The sequence below is a fragment of the Pezoporus occidentalis genome, unplaced genomic scaffold (genome assembly GCF_034315485.1).
Source record: "Pezoporus occidentalis ecotype Australia unplaced genomic scaffold, CSIRO_AGI_Poc_V1 ctg126, whole genome shotgun sequence".
In the NCBI taxonomy this organism is placed as follows: Eukaryota; Metazoa; Chordata; class Aves; order Psittaciformes; family Psittacidae; genus Pezoporus; species Pezoporus occidentalis.
Window position 1 is genome coordinate 1,207,745 of NW_026913060.1, and position 20,816 is coordinate 1,228,560.

General features: G+C 36.4%; 1 protein-coding gene across 2 annotated transcripts in view; it reads left to right on the forward strand.

Moving 5' to 3' along the window:
- Nucleotides 1–20,816, forward strand: part of MAP3K2 (mitogen-activated protein kinase kinase kinase 2) — a 50,766-nt gene that overhangs the window by 6,921 nt on the left and 23,029 nt on the right. For both annotated transcript variants that reach the window (XM_062607793.1, XM_062607794.1), the window contains exons 2-4: nt 13,667–13,736; nt 16,649–16,767; nt 18,492–18,532. In XM_062607793.1, the coding sequence (XP_062463777.1) occupies nt 13,733–13,736; nt 16,649–16,767; nt 18,492–18,532 (164 nt within the window). In that variant the 5' untranslated portion in view covers nt 13,667–13,732. The remainder of the gene's footprint in view (nt 1–13,666; nt 13,737–16,648; nt 16,768–18,491; nt 18,533–20,816) is intronic.

The following is a 20,816-nucleotide window of genomic DNA, read 5'->3' on the forward strand; positions in this document are numbered from 1 at the left end:
GCACAGTAGTGTTGGAAAGCTTTTCACCTTGTTCCTGCCTCTTGAATAGGTTAGAATATCTTGAACAACACAGACTCATGTGGAGCTTCACTGGTACCCTCCTTTCTTATGAGAACAACCATGTCTACAGTTTTCTGTATTTTAACTGATTTATTGATGCAAGGGTCTTTTTCCTTCTGCTGTGACTGCAAGAAAGCCTTTGAGGAGACTTCCAGCACTGGAAGTCCAAGTGCACCGTGATAGTGACTGAATGGCTTTAAACTGACAGGGGGTAGATTCAGATTAGATATTAGGAAGGAGTTCTTCACTATGAGGGTAGTGAGACACTGGCACAGACTGGCCAGAGAAGCTGCGGCTGCCCCATTCCTGGCAGTGTTCAAGGCCAGGTTGGACAGGGCTTGTAACAACCTGATTTAGCATAAGGTGTCTCTGCCCATGGCAGGGAGGTTGGAGCTAGATGATCATTAGGGTCCCTTCCAACCCAAGCTCTTTTATGATTCTGTGATTTTAAAAAGATCAGAATCTGTGCAGTGGCCAAGAGGGATGGTCCCAGCATGAGTTCTTGCTCCTTTTTTTTTGTGTTGGTATTGGTTCTTTAGAACTGTGGGATCAGTTACATAGGCTGATGGTTAATTAAAACTTAAAATAAATCTTTTCAGCTGGATTAGCAGTTTGCCCTGCACCTCCTGCTTGTCACTGCGGTTCATCTGGGAAGTAGCAGTTCCTGTAGACAAGCAGGACTATTCCCTTGACAGAAAAGCAACCTTGGCAGTGGAACTGTAGTGTTAAAGGTGATTATTAGATGTGGGCATGTGCATAGTAATCCTTCCACTGGAACTTTTGAGTCTCTAGTTAGTTTACCTTATTATCTGTATTTATGAGGGTTCTTAAATTTTTATCACTTGAGAGGAAAGTATAATTATGTAGCATCATAGATGTCACTGTGATGATTTAGTACCCACTGTTAAGGGGTGTGCCGGGGGAGATGTAAGAAGGAATGTAAGAAGGAAATGTGAGGATACATTGTGTTCATGTCTTTGTATTTGATTCTGGAGTGTTTTGACAATGTCAGGCTTTCATTGTTACATTCTGGTTTAAATGTTATCGTGAGGGACTGAGTTGAATTACTTTTTTTTATATATATATTTTTTTCCTCTGGTCTGCAGGAAGCTGAAGGTTGTTAGCAAAGCACAAAGTGAAAGCGTCTGTGTACTTGCAGTATCTTACTGTGTCAGTCTGTGAGGATCATGCTATTTAAAAAACAGTGCATACTGAATATGGATATGAAAATGGACAAGTTTGTCCATTTAGACCTGCTCGGTGAGACCTGCTGGCTACAAAAATGATGCACAATCTTCTTATGCATGTGGTAAAAAAAAATTCTTGGATTTTGCATAGTACTTTACCTATGCATGCACATGTGGTTTTCTCAATTTCCATTAATGTATATTAAGGTTATACTTGTCTGTCTTCTCAAGTCCTCTGTATAGTTCCAAATGTGAGATGTCTGAGTATACCCATACCTGTGGCTCCCTGGTTAAATTTATTGCTCTTTGTTGTTGTCATTGGTGAATGTTTTACTCTTGAATTGGAAATCGATTTGGGAGGTTTGGTTTTGTTGTTTTTTGTTCCTACCCTGTGTCAGAGTTCTGTCTGACTCCTGTGTTATCCTACTTAAATATTCCATGTTAATGTATTATGAGAGGCTTTTGCATTTTGTATTTTATTAAGGATGGAAATAATGGAATAAATGCCTGACAATGTACAGAGTTAATTTGAGTTATGATGGGGAGAGAGCCCACAGGGTATTGAACCAGGAAGATCGGTGTGTGAGCCAGGAAAGGCATCTTAAGCAGAAGCTCCAGGCAGTGGTGTGTTAATGGAGTGTGAAAGCTTGATGGCAAGATAGAGGAAGAAGATGAGAAAAATCTTAGTTATATTGCCATGCTCTAGTTTTCCTCATTGTATTGCTGCCTTATTTAGTGTGTAGGAAGAACCGTGCTTTGAGGAATGAGTAAGATAGTGTGTAATGAAGGCTGTTCATTGAGGAGGATTGCTCCTTGAGCTGTTGCAAGATTTAGAAGACGTATAGCAAATGAAACCTGAGATGCCTTCACAGCCAAGACACATAAATGACTGTGGAGAATTAGATTTTGTCCTTTCTGGTGTCACAAGAAGATGCCAGGCAGACCATGTTAATCAGAAAGGTTTGCATGTATTGTTGTGTTCAGGTTTTTTGGTACCTGATTTGAAATGATATTAGTGGGATTTGCAGCTGTGATTAAAACTCTCATGCCACAGTGACTGTGAAATCAGTGAGTTTTGCTGAATGGAAGGTGGTATCAATTGTGATGGTTATATTGAAGAAAAGTGAAGCTTCTTATTACCTGAAGATAGATATTAAAACTAGCTGTAGAAATAGAAAATGAGTTTATTTCTCTGGCTTATTTCCTAAAATAGTCTCTCAGTCCATCACTGACACAGAACTGGAAGATGAACTGAAAAGAACAGGGGTACTTACTGGAGTTTAAGGCTGTGCTTTGTTTGTTGTGTTCTCAAAAGCAAAATCTGGCTGATGATTTACACGTAATTCCTCTTGTACATTAATTTAAATGCTCCACTTGTTTGCAATATTCAGTTTCTGCTGGAAGCCTGCTTTTTCTTTTTACGTACTTTATTTTTGCTTAAAGAGCACTGGTCATAGATGCTACATGGTTTGGGATAGGTTTACTTTGTAAGTGAACAGTTACTCTTAAAATTAATTTGTCACCGGTTGTAGCACAGTGTTCCATTCTTAGAGTTGTGAAGGTTGCAGAAATTGCCAGTATCAATAGTGCTGGTAAGATTAAGTTTGCTTACTGTGCACAGTTAGTCCTTTGGTTTGACTTGTGATCTTGAATTCTGTGACAAGGGAGAGAGATATACTCTATTCTTTTAAAGTGTATGCTGTGAACAGTCTGTGACACACACTTACAAGAAAGTTTTCTATCTGTGGGATTTCAAATAGGGGACATGTAGTTACATTTGTAGTGGGGAATAGTTTACATTGTAACACCTTTAGCACTTCTCAAATATTTTGACTTGCTTAAAATATTTGAGTCCTAAGTTTGGAGTAAAACTTAACACTGATGCCACTTATGACAGCTTCAGCAGAGGCCTCCAAATGACAACAGCAGCTGCTGAGTGGAGAGCACCACTGAGATTTTTAGAAGAAACAAAAGCACCTAAATCTGATTATGACATTCACTGTAATGCATGCTTCATGGGAATGTATGGATTGAAATTTCATACACCTGTCTTCTTTGGGAAGCCTTTTATGGGGCTACTCAGTTCACATACGATAGTTAATTAGCAAAAAAGTTACAGACATCACAGAAGTGTTTTACTCTATGGGCATGATAACGTAAGCCATCAGTGTTTTTTTGATGTGAGTAGTATTAATCAGTTTGTATAGCATATAGCTTATTTAATGACAAGGAATTTGTTATTCTTAGGTGCTGTGATGCTCTGAAGCTTCCCATCATGATGGTGGTAAAAAATTTCTGAGATGCCAGAGTGATTTGGAGGCAGTGACGCGGTTATTTGTAGCCCAGTGAACTGTGTCTATTACTTTTTAACATACCTTTGTAAGAAAATCTGCTTTTGGATAAGAGTAGAGGAGTATGAGCAGTCGATTTGTAACCACTGTGTTCTGTTGCAAAATGGGCAACACTAAAATATTTTGCAAGGTGTCACTATGGCATCTGTCCACAAGTTACAGCTGTTGTGACCCTTTCTCACTTTAAAATGCATGTGTTTAAGTTTGGTCTGTTGTTTTGTTTTTTCTTGGAATTGTGAACAGGTCTTAGAAAGCATTATGACTTTCAAGGCATGTTTCCTTGATGTATCAGCAAAGTCATATTTCAGTTAGGCAAGAAATGAGCTGTCAGAGTGCTTTGGCTGCTGCTGAGCAATAACAGATACAGGAAAAAAAGAAGTTCTGTAAAACTTGAATTAGGTGAAGAAAGAGGTCTTGCTAAGGAAAGCAGATGCTTTTCTGGTTGAGGCTGATTACAGTCTTATCTTTTTTGTGTACTTGAAGTGGAGTGGGCTCATGAAGGGTTAGCCAGTAGAGGCTCTTGATACCATTCGGAAAGAAGAGGTTCATTCAAAGCAGGAAACTTATATATAAGTGCATTGAAACTCTCTAAATATGCTTATCGCTCCCTATCAGCTGTAAAGGAAGTATAGAGAGATTAGCTTTCCTAGACTACAGTTACTCTTTGTGAATATTGCTGTAAGTGTTAAGATACTTATCTCAAAAGCATAATTTTGCTATACGCTCATCTTGAAGTAAATTATCTGCTACTTTGCATTTTTATGAGAACAATCCATAAAAAACATCCTTGCATTCTCAAAACTTCCAGCACGTGTTTTTTCAAGTCAAGATCATTGTTCATCAAGTTGATAAATGTTCTATGAATGTGTCAAATTACTGTTTATGGAACAGCAGGAACTAAAGATTTAATCTGAGTAGGATGAAGATTTGCTTTTGTCACTGGGCATGTTGGATCTTTCAGTTCACTCTGAAGTCTGTTTCTCAATGTACTTTGAGAGATGAGCTGCCTTTTTGGTGCTAGAACTGACAGTACTGCTTTAAAGGTTTTGTCCTTCCTGTAATGGGGAGGGCACTATCCATAATTAAAAGTTGTATTTTATGCAAGTCTGTGTTTCTTTTTTTTTTTTTTTTGTCCTTTTTTTTTATTAAACTCTAGCAGGAGAACAGCTGGTAACCATTCTTTTTAAAAAATAAACAAGTACCAAATTGTATCTGTAGCCGTACAGATGAGGTAAGTCTGCATGGTCTTGTATGCTAACTTAGGCATAAATTCACTTTTTTTTTCTTGCCAGGAGGATTTTGAAAGTCTTCAGTTTAAGAAATTTCAAGTCTGCACATTGTAGAGATACCTGATACATCTGTAACAACAGTAAAGGTGTTGAGGCTTCAGCCATCCCACACTTGTTGTCTGCAGTCTTTCTGATATTCTGCACTGAACAGTGTATGTGTAGGTTGTGTACAGAAGCGAGATGGCTTCTGCATACGCTGCATTTTTATACAGGTGAGGATTGCATTATCCATCTAATTTTTTATTGCACTTGTGTTAGATGGTACGTTAGATATGTTGTGATTTAATAATTCTTCTGAACTGTCCTCTGGTAGGACTGTCATATCTTGCAGCAGCCACTTTTTTTTCTAATTTCCTTAATGATTGTCTTTATGTCAAAGGGCATTTAATGCAAAACCATTATTAAATAAACATAATAAACAACAATATTTAGGCTTATATAAAATTTATCTTCTGATTATGGATGTTGCCCTCCCAGCTGCAGGGAGGATAAAAGTTCAAAAAGCAGTTCTGTCGGTTTTAGCACCATAAATGCAACTCATCTTTTTTAAAAAAATAAACACAATAACAATTAAAATTAAATTGTGGAATATCACAATAAATTATTATATGTATTAAAAATATTAACCGTGTATATATATATATATATACAAAATGTATAAATACATTTTGTTGGACTTTTAAATATGATTCAGGTTATTTGCTTAAGATGTAATTTGTATATTTTATTGTGTCTACTTGATCATTGCTGGTTGAAGGGGGTTGCGCTAGGAACTGTGTTCATTAATGTTTTCTGCTAAATAGGAATATGGATCTCAAAATGTTCTATTTTAGTCCATCAACAGAGTTTCTTATTAGTTGAGACTTTAAAGCAAATAATAAAAATTTCATGTGATGTTTAGCCAGATATGTTGGAAAAACCTAAGTAGGGTAGTCACTGTAATTAGTTCTGTTAACTGTAATCATTTCAAGAAGCCGTATTTTGCTTGGCAGTAATAATAATCCTTGAAATCAAGGCATTTACTGTGTTTTTGCTTTTAATTCTGAGGTGGAAGCCAAGCTAATTATTGTATTCTTTTACTCTCAACTGATGTGAAGATAAATAATGGCAGCTCTTAGACCCTTTCTGTTAGCCTTTTCAGTTATTTATACAATATTTAGAATCCACTGGAATCTTCTTGTTTTCCAGGTATTTCCAAATATTTTCTAGAATGGTCCAGGAAACTGAACCACTAATCTTGTGAAGAGGTGTTGTTAGACTCCTACATGTCCCTGGATCTTTAATTGAAAATATTTGATCTGAAGTATATTATAGCTAGTGCATTGTATCTGTTGCTGTTGTAGATGGTGAAATTTCTATTCCAGTACCACTGTGCTGTGGTTTGGATATATACTGTTGATTTTTTTTTGTATTTTTAATTTTTTTTTCCCCCCAAAACCAGAAAAAAACTGGATGCTGGCTATTTGTTCCTGTTTTTTTATCACCACTAGCTATTTCATCATCTAAATTCAGTAAAACACGTGTATCTGAGTGGTTCCCTACTCCCATAATACATTTTTATTAAATTAAAAAAGAAAGTTTGTTAACTTTGGGTGGATTGGGTGCTATTAATTTATGAAGCACTTTATGCTGATCTAGGTAGTTGGCTCATGGTACTATATGCTTAAGGTTGTTTGATCTCTGTAAAATAGGTTAAAATAGCTCAGTCTTCTGCAGAACTGGTTTAATTACAAGAGAGAGAAATTCAGGGCCGAGTTTAGAAGTATACTGACTAAGCTACATACAGTCAGACAATCAAAACAAGACTTAATATGTTTTGAAAAATAAACCCAAGTCCTTTGCAGGAAATAAACCAGAAATGTCTTTTTTGCAAAGGAGTATTTGATATGTTTATGGTACTTACTCTGTCAAACAGTCATCCTAGTGGTAGAAGAATTTAGTTCAGCTGTTCAGGATAGAATTGTTGAATGATGGCAACTATGGAAGAGCAAGCTGTAAAGGGGAAAAATAGAGGGGAATACAGTTTCTCATGCTGTCTTGGGTGCAGGATAGGTAGTCACACCTGAATTGCTGCCTTGTGAGAAATGCTGGTCTGGATTGTGTCTCTTACTTGCTCTGTGGCATCAGCTGGGAGAGCTTGGTGGGTTCTCCTGTTTTGTCACTCCTTCCTAGTACAGCAGAATTAGGGGAACTTTCTCAGTGTATCCTGTCCTGTGTAATTAATCTCACTATCAGGATTAATTAAGAGGAGAAGAAAGTGCTTCAGAATATGAGGGCACATGACAGAGGAAGACCTAAGGAGGAGAATATTACTGCTCTCTGGCTCACAACCTTTATGGCATGCTGCTGATATGCAAGATAACTCCCTGCCAGCTTTTGGACCTTAAGATTCCTTGAGGTGTGCAGAGAAGGCTGGAAGCTTAACAGCTTTTTTCCTAAGCAACTTTCATCCATTAATTCCCCTGTGATATATTTTCATTTTAAAAGATCCCATGGTACTGTGACAGGAATGTTTCTGTTATCTTATTAATCAGTTAATTTCTAATGTTCCAAATTTGATATACAGACTCCTTTGTTTTGTTTTGTCTTACAGATGTTACCTTCATATATCAATGTGTCATTGGCTTTTGGTTTGCATTGATTTAATCTTTCTTTCCCTTTTCTGCTTTCCCTGTGAACACCTTTTCTTATGTATATTTACAATAAATTAAAGATCTGAATTTTTCTAAAACTGAATTAACATCTGATGGGTTATTGTTAGACTCCAGTTATTGCAGACCTTTCTGTTATCTGCTTAAATATTTTTGTTACTGCTTTTTGCTTCTCTTTTTTTCTCTCCTTAATGATTTTGCATTGTTGCCACTGCTTTCTTAGTCTTTGAAAAGGGTGGGTTTTTGTCCAGTGTGCATTTGTGTGTATGTCCAGATAAAATCCTCTCTCTTACTCTTGTTTTATGGAGTTACCTGCTTTTAGGTATCCACTAATGTCTTGTAACAAGAATGAATTTTCTTCTATGCTTGCCATGCTGTATAAGTTGCTGTCATTTATGCCAACATTTGCTTTGAGCTATGAAAAGGTCTGCTGTAGAAATTCAGATTTAGGTATTATTATTTGCAAGTAAATATAGTGTCTTGTTCATAGGCACTATTTTTATTTGATTTTTTTTTTTAATTTAAAAATCAGAGTGAGCAGTGCTGCACATTATTTTGGTTAAAGGTTAAGTAGGTATATTTGATTAGGTGATCACTTGAGGTTTTGTTATCCTTGCTTACTGTGATTTGTAAGAGGTTGGTTGTTTACAAGTAACACTTTAGAGGTAAAACCATTTTTCCTGGCTCATTCTTCTTGTTACGAAATAAATCTTTATAGTCTTACTTTATATTTTAGCCATTCTGCAGTCTGAAAAATTATCTGTGAAAACTCACTCTTAATATTTACCTGGCTCTTTGTATCATCTACTTTTTTATAGATAGACACGTCTGAATAGCAATGCTAGCAAATTTTATTTTGGTTCCTGTCATTTTGGTTTAACTTGCTTATGCCTAATATAGCATAATCTCCAATTTAATCTTCACCTGTGGCTGGAATAATTATAGTGCATCTTTCTTCTTTTGAGTTCACATTGTGTCATTTTGCTCTGGTGCAAGAATGGGGAACTATGTATACTTGGACTGATCTCTTTAGTGAAGATTTGTAGGGAAATGATATCCTTGAGATTTCTGCTCTGCTATTGTAACAGGTTTGGACTCCAAGGGTATAAGGCACCTTTCTGTAATGATAAAGTGTTACTGTAGAAGTCTGAGTTCCCTACAAAATCAGGCTATATTAGATTGCTTACTTCACTGTATTTTTTTTCTCAGTTTTTAACATAGCATAGCCTTATGTTCTTAAGTTCTTTTAGATACTACCTTTACTGTTCTCATATGATTAGTTAATGGCTCTTATTGTAGCCATAGCTAAATTTACTCTTTAAAAATTGCACTTATGTTATGAAATTGGATGCCATAGAGACCATTTAATTTCTGCACACTGTATGGCTCCATATTCACAGAACTAAAACACCCTTTCTAGCTTACTTAATAAATACGCGTCTCATAGAGTATCTGCTTGCTACCTTCCTCTGCTGTGTGAGGGTAAAGCTTTCTTATTTTATTTTTTCGTTTGTTTCTAGCCTACAAATTTTCTGAATGTGACCAAGCCAGTCATGAGAGATGATGGAACATTTATGCTGGTGTTGTGTGCTTTAATCTAATCAGTTACCGAGAGGCAGCTTAACCCTGTTGTGTTTATTACAGGGAAAGTTGTATACATATGGACAATCAGCACAGAGTGTCTGAACAATTGGATTATCATCTGCATGACTTAATTACCTTCAGGCTTTTTTTCATTTGTCATGAGATAGCTAAAAACAATTTCCAAGAATCACCTGGATGTTTTCTTCCATCAGCAGCTTTCACACATTCTGAAAGACTTCCAGTCTCTGTGGAAGGTGGCTGATGGGAAGTGAATCATGAATATAAATCAACATCTCTCCACCCTTATATCCAAAATGCTGTTGCTAGGATATTCTTCTTTGTTTGCTACTGTTATCACATCATCACCTTTTTGAAATTCACTGTCTGTCATCCTTTCTTTAATTACATTCAAATTCAAGCTGCTTGCATCTCTGCGAGACCTAGACATAATCTTATTCTACCTTTGCATCTGCTCTCGTATTTTGCTGCCTTTTCTTCTCCAGAGTCTTTCCCTGAGCTCCAGTTTTCTGTTTTGCTTTCTTTTTGTTCTAGATTGTCATCTACTTTGCTGTGTGTTTTGCTAATGCTCCTTTGTAACCATAGCTTAGGGTATGCTTTTTTCCCTTTCTACTGAATGAATATTTTTTTGTTTAAAGAAAAAAAATATTTTTGGCAGCTTCCTTTTTTAGCTCTCTCCCCACCACCACTCTGTTGTTACAGTCCATTGCAAAAATGAGCAGTTAAAACCAGAATCATTTTAATGTTATTAGCTTGTTTTTGGAGTCACACTAAATGCTAACAAAAAGTTTGCTAAGGAGTTTAGTTGGTGATTAATTATACTTTGTTTGGATAGAAAGAATTTTGATCAAAAGGGATGATAAAGTGAGAAGTCCCTGAGGTACACAGAGAAATGTAATTTCAGTTTTTCTAGTTTTTTGCTCTCTTTTTTTTTTTTTAATTATTGTAAGAAGGAAGTAGAAGGGATAAGAGATAGATGCTCACTCATTAGTTTATGTTCTTCTAATGAGAGATGCCACAGATGAAGTTTAACCATGCCAAGTGCAAGGTCTTACACCTGGGTCGGAGCAATCCCAGGCACAGCTACAGGTTGGGCAAAGATGAGATTCAGAGCAGCCCTGCAGAGAACAACTTGGGGGTGCTGGTCGATGAGAAAATGAACATGAGCCGGCAGTGTGCGCTTGCAGCCCAGAAAGCCAACCTTATCCTGGGCTGCATCAAAAGGAGTGTGACCAGCAGGTCAAAGGAGGTGATCCTGCCCCTCTACTCTGCTCTTGTGAGACCTCACCTGGAGTATTGTGTGCAGTTCTGGTGTCCTCAACATAAAAAGGACATGGAACTGTTGGAACAAGTCCAGAGGAGGCCCATGAGTATGATCAGGGGACTGGAGCACCTCCTGTATGAAGACAGGCTGAGAAAGTTGGGGCTGTTCAGCCTGGAGAAAGCTGCGTGGAGACCTCATAGCAGCCTTCCAGTATCTGAAGGGGGACTATAGGAATGCTTGGGATGGACTATTCATTAGGGACCGTAGTGATAGGACAAGGGGTAACGGGTTAAAACTTAAACAGGGGAAGTTTAGACTGGATATAAGAAGGAAATTCTTTCCTGTAAGGGTGGTGAGGCATTGGAATGGGTTGCCCAGGGAAACTGTGAATGCTCCATCCCTGGCAGTGTTCAAGACCAGGTTGGACGAGGCCTTGGGTGATATGGTTTAGTGTGAGGTGTCCCTGCCCATGGCAGGGGGCTGGAACTAGATGATCTTAAGGTCCTTTCCAACCCTAACTATTCTGTGATTCCAAGAATGAATTCTTTTAGCTGGAGGAACTTGCAGAAGATTTTTCCTAAGATGTCTGGGTGAGATGGTTTAGTGTGAGGTGTCCCTGCCCCCATGGTAGGGCTGTTTTAACTAGATGATCTTAAGGTCCTTTCCAGCCTTAACTATTCTATGATTCTATGTTTCTTCTTCAACTTGCCTGCCCTTTATGACCCGTGTAGCTCAAATATCTTGAGCTTCCACATATGGTTATTTCAGCTAGGTTAAGGAAGAACATTTAGGGTATTTTTGTTTGGAGATACAACTTCTTTTAACTTTCTTAAAGTGTGGCGGAAGTTTTAAAATGTCTTACAGAACTTATGTATTTCTCTGAAATGCTTACAAGGAAGTGTTACAGAGTAATTAATCCAAAGCCGTGAAACACATTTTATGATTAATGTAGTAACACAGCTCATTAAATCATGCATTTTATAAAATTGCACTATCTCACATTCTAAGACAGTTGGATCCAGTACAGAATTAAATATGTGTTTTATAGGGACTTTAGTGAATAATTCTTTGGAAGATCCTCCAAGAGGACTGCTGATACAAAAAACATGGCATAGGAAATAACTGAACATCTGTTCTGGTTTACCTTTTTGACTCTTGGGGATGAAAAACATGCAAAGAATCAGATGTGGGGAAAAACATTAGTGGTATTTAAGACTTTAAAGGTAATCCCAGTTTGCAAAGTAAGTCGGATTTCCTGGAATCTTGTGTACCATAGCAGCTTGCTTTTTGTTGTGTGGTTTTGTTTTTTTTTTTTTTGTTGGTTTTGTTTGTTTGCTTGTTTGTTGTTGTTTTTTTTTTAATTGACATTTCTGACTCCTGCTGTGGTGGCACCACGAAGCTGGGGATCATGTTAGCAGCAAAAGTTGGGGTTGTCTTGAGACTGTGGGCAGCTCAGGCCAGATGTACTAAACTCACTCTTGCGGGCTTACAATACTTTACAAAGTATTAGAGGGGAGTTTCTTCCCCACAACACTTGGAAGCTATTTCAGGTACTGTTTTGAGGTGCTTGATGTACTTGGGAGTATGTAACTTGGAATATGCTTGAATCATATTTTCAGCTTTTAGTTCTAATGTGCTCTCTTGCATGCACTCTCAACTGAACTGATTTCTGATTGTAGAGTGGGACCTCTGAATCTTCTTTGAAAGCATGATCTCTACTTGGAGCTTGAAATACTCAATAGTAGATGAGTCCTCTGATATGTAGCTAAAAAGCAGTATATAGGAAAGACTTTTTTTTATGCCTCTGAAGTCCAAATTTCTTTCTGAAAAATATGCCAGAAGTACTTAAAGCTTTCTAGTTCCACTGATGAAATAAATATTGCTTGAAAAGGCTGTTTTCATGAAATCACTATGTAAGAGAGATGGTGCCAGAAACTCTTAGATGCCTAAATGAAGATCCTCAGAAATCCTTTGGAAAATTGTAACTAATTTGTTATTAGCTAGAAAATTAGCAGAATATTAAAGCAAGTAAGCCTGACTGAATGGTGCTGAAAAAGCTGCCTGCCTCCCCTCTGTTCTCAGCATGTGCTCCCAAAGGTGGTCCTGTGTTGGTGTCATGGGTCATATGACACTGGCAAGGAACTAAACCATGGGAAAACACACAAAAAAGGGTCATTCTGTTGGTTTAGCTTCTTGAATGAACTTGCAGGGAAATCATCTGTGTTATCAGAGCAGGGTAGATTTTTCTTCTCTGAGTCAGAAGGATGAATAGTCCAGTGCAGCCGAGAAGAGGGAGAGGGAAATAGACTCTCCCTACTTGGTCACAGTGACTGCTTAAAAAATTGAAGAGTTACCTTCCATGATCTTGGATTAAAAATTCTGATTCTTCCTGTGGTAGTCAGGATTACAACAAACCTCATTGTTTATTTAGGGGTATGTGTTTAGTTTTCTGCTCTTAAGCGCCGTAATAGAATCTCATTGAAAGATTATTTTAATTGGCCCTTAATTATTGTGTTTGTTTTTTTTTTTTTAATTGGCTGGTGTTCAAGATATTGTGACAGACAGGGTTTGTTCATAAATATGTTCCCTGTGTTTCTGATTTTCTGGATAACTTCTATATTGTATACAAAAAGTTAATACCCTCTCTATTCCAGAGGTATTTGCTTTCAGGGGTGTTGGGGTATCTGTGTAATGCTCTTGCATTATCATTATAAAAACCTTACCAATTGAAGTTTTCTAGTTTATGCAGTCAGTAGGTATTGATGATTCTTGATTTGTACTATGAGTTTCATATATATAAATAAATACATACGAAATATATGTACTTCTAAACACAGAACTTTGTATACCAGATACAGGAACCTGTAGAAGAAGAATTGGTTCTTTATAATCTGGACTAGTGAGTAACCCATGTAGCACTGTTATGGCTAATTAAGCTATTAATCATCATTTGGAGGTTCATCTTGAGTCTAGAAGAATGTTTAGTTTGGGCTTTGTGTCTTCTGAAAGCCTGTATATGTTGCTGATAGCCCAGTGAGGCTTTGGGGACAATATCTGTTTTCTCTGTATGTCCTATCTACATATGCAATCTTATTTGTAGTTTATACATGTTAAACAAATTCAGCTAGCAAAACTTAATTCACAACAGTATGCATGTTTGATATCTGGGATATTAAAAAACCTTACTGTAAGCAATGAAGAGTTGACTGTTTTACATTGCTTTGACAACTTCAATAACTGTGTGTTTGGTTTTACATTTTAGGAAATAGAATAATGCTAATGAAGCAACAGTTTCCCTGAAGTTCAAGTTTTCAGACTCACTGCCATTATGGGTATGTCTTGTGTGTCATGTGTAGGAAAAATTTAATTTGGACACTTTTAATTTCTGTTGAAGACCAGAACCATTAATACCATTCCTAGGAAATATGTGCTTTTGCTGTGAAACCCAATGCAATGTGTATGGGAAAGGCAGTGTTCAACTTTTCATAATACTTCTGTGTTTTTTCTATTGGAATATAGCACTTTTCCCTCACTGTGTGGTAACTTAAAAATTCAGGTAAAATAAGATTCATGGTATTAGGGTACTGGGCAATATCTACTGTGCTCTTAAAAGGTAATGGTTATTTGGAACAAACACCACCACCACCCCCCCACCACCGCCAAATTCTATATTAAGAATCTTATTGTGTTGCCTTGTGTCATTGCAGTATAAAGGCAGGACTGTGTAGATGGTCTGTGCTTTTCTAAATATGTAGCATATTCATATTACTTCAAATTTGGTATTAATTTTTCAAGTTGTGTGTGCTTTCTAGTGAGTTGACGGTGTTATTATAATCTAACAAACCAACCAAAACATGGTTACTGGTATTGCCTGTGTTTACCTGTTATTGTTACACTAATTTGTCTTAACCTCATGCTTAAAAATCAAGTAGCTGAATCTAGGAATACATCACTCTTTAGATTTCTGATATTCTCCAAAATTTTGTAGGAGAGAAATGGCTACTGAGTCACACTGGATATCCAGCAATCTTTAGAGGCTTTGCCACGGTTCTTTGATTTTCTTTGTATGCAATATGCTACTGAGCGACCACTGGAAATTCACTCTCCTCCAACCAACTGCTGGAATAACAGCACTAGAATAGGCTGTAACACCATAAAATAGTTTAACTTTTAATTGTGGCAAGATTTGAATATATTTCAGTGTAAAAAAGGAATAACTGAGTTGCAAGAATGCCTTCAGTTCTGCTATTAAATATTGCTAAATAGACTTGCTTTAATAGATTTCACATCTTAGTAGTTATGAGTAAAGACAGCATGAGTGATGATTGAAGTTAATAATTTTCAGACCAGCTTTCTGATCTGTTAGGAATCTATTAAACTAGATGCTGGAACTGCACAATTTCCTGATATAATAGAAATATTTGGTTATATTTGAATAGTGTGTAAAGGAATTCTCATCATTGGTGAATACCTGAAATATTTGCTTGCCGAGTTTTATTCAAGACCATGTTTGAGAAATACTGTTTTTTGTAAATCACAGTGCTTAGGAATTCTTCAACAAACACATCCTTTGGGAAGTAGTGTGAAGGCATACAATCAACACCTTTTGTAGATAAATTTTGTTATCCAGAGTTCTAGATCCATGTTGAGTATGGTAGCTTTGCTGTGGCAAGGAATTAATATAAAGTATTAGTGACAGATTTCTCTTAATGATGGATGTACAGGATTTTGAACTTCTAAGTGCTTTCCTAAAGGAGCATCCCGTATCCAGGGCAAACCATGTCTAGCATGGCCTCAGTCCATCACAGATGCAGCAGATTTTAATGGTGGGCAGATGGATGAACAGAGGCATTCCTGTGTGTCTTTGCTTTACTGTAGTTTTAATTGCTTTTCAGAAGTGAGGGCATTTTTTGTTTGAATTTTATAGTAAATCAGGTCTTTTGTAGATTAATTAAGCATGCTTTTCAAACACCATCTTCATGATACCTGTGTGACCAAACACACTGTGGAGATCAAGTCCTAGGAAGCTCCGGAGGACATATAGCTGCAACCCTGCTAAAAGCAGCTTACGTGATAGAGGACTGAAACTTTCTGGGGTTGTTGTGTGGCAGGATTTGTAGTAGTAACTTTTGCAAAGTCTGGGAAAGTTGTTGGCTGGATTCTTGCACATTTAGTTGTGTTTTGTTTTTTTTTTTCACCAGATGTTCTGAGTATAATGTTGCTGAGGGTCTCTAGAAATTTATGCATTATATATTGAATAAAGGTGATGTTTGGAGAGAGCTATTCCACAGGTTGGAATGGTGTCTCTGTATTGTTTAGGAAGTGCCTTATGTTCAGTATGGCCCCTAAGTATGAGAGCAGCACTGGGTAAAACAGGTTTTTCTCTCGTAGAGGCTAGCTATTCCTGCAAGGAGCAAGGAGTTGGACTCTGATCCTTATGGGTCCCTTCCAGGTTGAGATATTCTATGATTATATGATTTATGATTTTGTGTGAACTTGATATCTAAGCTATATAGCACTGGGTTCAGTGCTCCTGTTTTTCCTAGCCCACCAAAAAAGGCCTATATTTGCAGTCCTAGAGAAGTTTTGGGTTTTTGTTTTATTTGATTGGTTGGTTTGGTTTTGGTTTTTTTTCTGGGGTTGGGGTTTTGTCCCCCTTTTTTCCTTGTTTTTTGTTTTTTTTTTTGTTTTGTTTTGTTTTTTTAAAATCATGAACTGTCAGCACATGCACAGAGGAGGAGCTCTTCTGGGAGTTTGTATATGGTTCCTACATGCATGACAGTACCAGTTCAGTAAAGAAGAAAATGATTCAAAAGTACGTGCTTTTATTTTATGAATGGGGGATGGCAGGTCATGATTTCTAGTTACATCTGATCCGTGGACATCGAAACAAAGGAGATAAAACTTTTTTTTTTTTTTTTGTCTTGCCTGCCCTTCTCTTACAAATGCTGCCTGAAGTTTTGCAGTTAGCAATCTGTTCTGACTTCAGTTTTTTAAACCTGCCATGTAAGTCTGGTTACTAATTGAGCTGTTTACTTCCTTAAGCATTTTTTAATGATAAATAAAATTAAAATGTTTGCAACATGGCAGTATATTTTTTTAAATTTGGCAATTATGTATTAAAGTGTAATATAGTCTTCTAGATTTTAGTGTAACGTTTGCCTGATTGTGAGATGAGACAGTAACGCACTTCAGATTTAACGGTCATTTACACTTCTCTTACCTGGTCTCTTTCTCTGAGCAGATGAGCAGCAAGCTTTGAATTCAATCATGCAGGATTTGGCTGTGCTTCATAAGGCCAGTCGTCCTGTGTTGCCCCAGCAAGAAACAGGAAAACCAAAGTCATCTTCACCTAAAAAACAGGTAATCTTCAATACCTTTACTAACCTATTGAACATGGAATGTCCTGCTTTGACTTCTATAATTATTTTTCTTGTCCGACCAGTGAGCATACCAGAATGAGCTATTAGTCTCTCACATGTACTGCCATTTTCTTTGTTTTGGTTTTTAAATTAGCAGCAAAATGAAATGGTGGCATTTCAGACCAGATCATAGTGTTTGCCTAAATTAATTTGAGCCTGAGAAATTGAAGATTATAGGAGTATTTTGACATTATTGACATTAGATTGCTTATTTGTCGTTTTTTGATAGGTATTGGACTGTTTAAAAGGTCAAGGTGTTCTAGTATCTCTTATTTGGAATGCACTGTTAGAATGAATTTTATATATGTATTAGATTGCCCAGTTGTCAGATTTTTCTTAAAAAAAGAACGTCAGTATAGCAGCAGAAACATACGTTCATTTACTGTATCTTTGGCCTTGATTTTTTTTTTTATTTGCTCATAAACTGAAAATGTGAGTTCTTTTCAGCTGTATTTGTTTTTCTGCAGATGCTGCACACAGATAGAAAAATGGTAAATACTTAGCTGATATGTTTGAACTGTTATATAGAGAAATTAGGAGAGGATGTAGATTTTTCTGACCCAAATTCTAATAGCCCTTTTGAGTTACCTGTATGTTTATTTGGTCATTTAATTGACAGGCCAATATTTCATGAAACTTCACTTTTTGCAGTCTTGTTATAACCTGTTGAAGGTCAGAGCATTTGAATATATTTAGCTCTTAAACTGTCAAAAAACAATGGCTATTTTTTTTTTCATTCTGTGCTTTAAAAGCTGTATGAGTTCAGTATATAACACAATGGTGCTTTGCTCACGTCATCTAAATCACTTCTGAGCTGTGACTTTAAACAGTGTAGTGACGTGCATATTGATCCCACGTGATTTGAACATAATACTGTTTAGAAATTTAGAAGAAAAACAGTTGATCCGTTTCCGAGTTTAAATGTGGTAGTGGTAAGAGGGAGATACATGTATGTCATTTAAATTTTTGAATTTGGAATGTAATCACTTGTGAATTGATTAATTCTTTTGGAACATGCAACATTGTTATTTGGATATAATCTCTGTGATTGAATGCTTTTTTGGTTGTGTTTTTTTTTTCCTGCAATAGTGAATACAATTTGATTCTTAAAATTATGATTTTTTTTTTTTTTTAACAATTTTATTTCCATGTAACTTCAGATATTTACAGGTATCTTTGTTACTGGGAGGTTGATTGCACGAATGCTGGCTTAATTACATGTGTGGGTTTCTATGGTAATGCTTATGAAACAAGATATGTTTCTCAAGCCTGGAAGGCTCAGCTCTAAAGCGTACATAAAAACCTGTTATGGTAGAACCTACCTGCCTGTTCATGATAGGTAATTCTTTGGTAATCAGTTCCATGCTGAATTTGAAATAATGAATCTGTTATATTACTAAAATATATTGGTAGAAAATAATGGTTTTACTTTCAGAAGAATTTGTTGTACTTCAGAATTTTTTTTCTTATGCACTTTAAGCCTCTATCAGAAAACCCCAGCAGAAGTAGCTTGTTAAAATGCTTGCTATATTAGAAAGGACAGAAAATTAATATGGGCTGCTTAAGGATTTTACTTGTGATGTAGGATTATTGAATGTGATTTCATGACCTTCGATAAAGGATGTAGTAACTAACTAGTAGTGGTTTCTTTGTCTCTTCTTACAGAATGATGTCAGAGTCAAATTTGAACATCGAGGTGAAAAAAGGTAAGGTGGTACCACAGGAAACAATCTTGCCTTTTAATTATTTATAGAATTTTGTTGTGTTCTTATTATAAAGTTTTAAATAAACTGTGCAAAGTGTTTCAGATCTCTTAGTGTATTTAATTTGAGCTTAAGTCTAATTTGGATATGAACACAATTTAAGGAGAATCTGTTTAAAATGTGGGCTCTAAGTATACATAAATGCAGAAATGTCTTACTGTAGCTGTTGCATGTAATATCCTTTATTTGTTTACCCTTCAGATAGATGTTTGTAGCCTAGAACAATCACTTGGATCATTAGCATAGATTTCAAATAAGACTAGTCCAGCAAATAAATATTTTTGCTACATCATGTGCATAATAAATGCACAATAATATATTGTTACTGTAGCACCCAGGATAAGAAGCCTATATCTTAAAGCCCAGTATTGCATTGTACTTTGGAAAAACCAGTCTGAGAACTGTAATAGAAAAATTTATAGACTTCAGATTGTTTTCATTGATAATTTTGAACAATCAGCTTTTACTTTCATTTTGTGTATGGGAGGTGAATGATGTACATGCTTAAATTATACAAACATCCATATATATCTTTGCTGGCTGCTCAAAAGCTTTTGCAGAAGTTGATCTACAATTCTGTGCAAAGCTCATTTGTGGGCAACTCATTCTGTCTGTGTCTTTCTGAAAGCATAAAATCTTCTACCTACCTACAGAGAAGTGGTTATAGAATATGATCTTTGAAAACGTGTACTGAACAGGAAATAATATCCTGGTCATGCCATTTTTCAATGGAAATGGTAAATTCCTTAGGATGGCTTCAGAATGCTATGCTGCTTCTGGGCAGTCCCTAGTTCAGTGTGCAAAAGATCACATGCTGATTATAGTACGTGCCCTGTCTTTACATGGGGTAGTAAAATAGCATTAAGTTCCCTAGGTATTAACATTCTTCAGCTTCTTTCTATCACTTTTTTGAACATAACATGTAACAGTGCATTGGTAATGGTTGAGTGCTATGAGTAATTTGGAGAAAATAAGTCTTTTCAAAAACTTTGAAAATTGAGGACTCTTATCTAGTAATTCATGTGAAGTAAGCAGTAGCATGAGTATAAACCAGTGAAGTGTTACTCACTGCCAGTCTGCACAGACAGTACATTCTTGAAGTTTGTTAATTCACTTTCACAGTGGACTAAATTAATCAATTCAATATGAATGCAAGTATAAAGTAAGTGTATAGGAAGATATCGTTCCCAAGCTTTTATCCTGATGGCCTAGCTCTGGTTTGGAGTGTCCAAGTAATTTGAGCCTGGCTGCCCAGGGGCTCGTTGCTCAGCATGCTTTGTAGTACTCTGTTGCCTGAACATATAGATCTAAAGATAAAATAATGAAATTATGCAAGAAAAATAAGTTATGCAATGGCTTTCTCACTAGTTTTGAAAAGGGAAATGGAAGAGAGAAGTGATTCTAGAATTTGTTTCACTAGTGAACATGGCACTCTGTACCAAGGAGTGGGAGGTATGATGGGCAGAGCTCCAGGCATGCTAAATAAATTAACTACAGTGTGAACTGGTGTTTGTTTGGGGTTTAAGGTTTTTGTGGGGGGGTTTGGTATTTTGGTTTAGGTTTGGTTTTGCAGTTTCGGTTTTTGGTGGTTGGTTGTTTGTTTTTCTTGTTTTTTTTTCTTTTGTTTTGGTGTGGGTTATTTGGTTTTTTTGTTGTTCTGTTTTTTTCAAAATAATAATTTTTCAAAATTATAATTTTGAAAAATAATAATAGGGTTTTTTAATTGCAAGTGGCCTGGCTTCTAGCTTTACTTCAGGGAGAAATACTGTCCCCTAACCAGTGTACTACCTGAAACACTGATGAAAGCTTTTCTGCTTCACAAAATTGGAGTGCTGTTTCTTTTTTGAATGTACCTCACTAGGTTAGTCACTTCTAAAAGTGTTTTTTCTTTAATGGTGGTGTGTCTCAAATAATACAAGAGTTTTCTATAGTAAAGGCCAGTTACAGGCATTTTAGGTTATGTATTTTGTGAGACATTGAGTTATAAAAAAATCTGAATTGTTGACCTACAACTGCCCCATTTGTACAGAAACACACTTGAAGCACAGATGGTGGTGGACTCAGCAGTTCAAGCATGTAATTCATTATGGTGAAAATGGTGACATTCAGTTACCTTCCTCACATAAGATACTCTTTTGAATTTCCCAAAAATGGGGACCATAGGAGTAATTATTTTCTGATACTTAGGCTTGCCAGTCTGTGGTACTCATTGTCTTAGTTTTCTGAA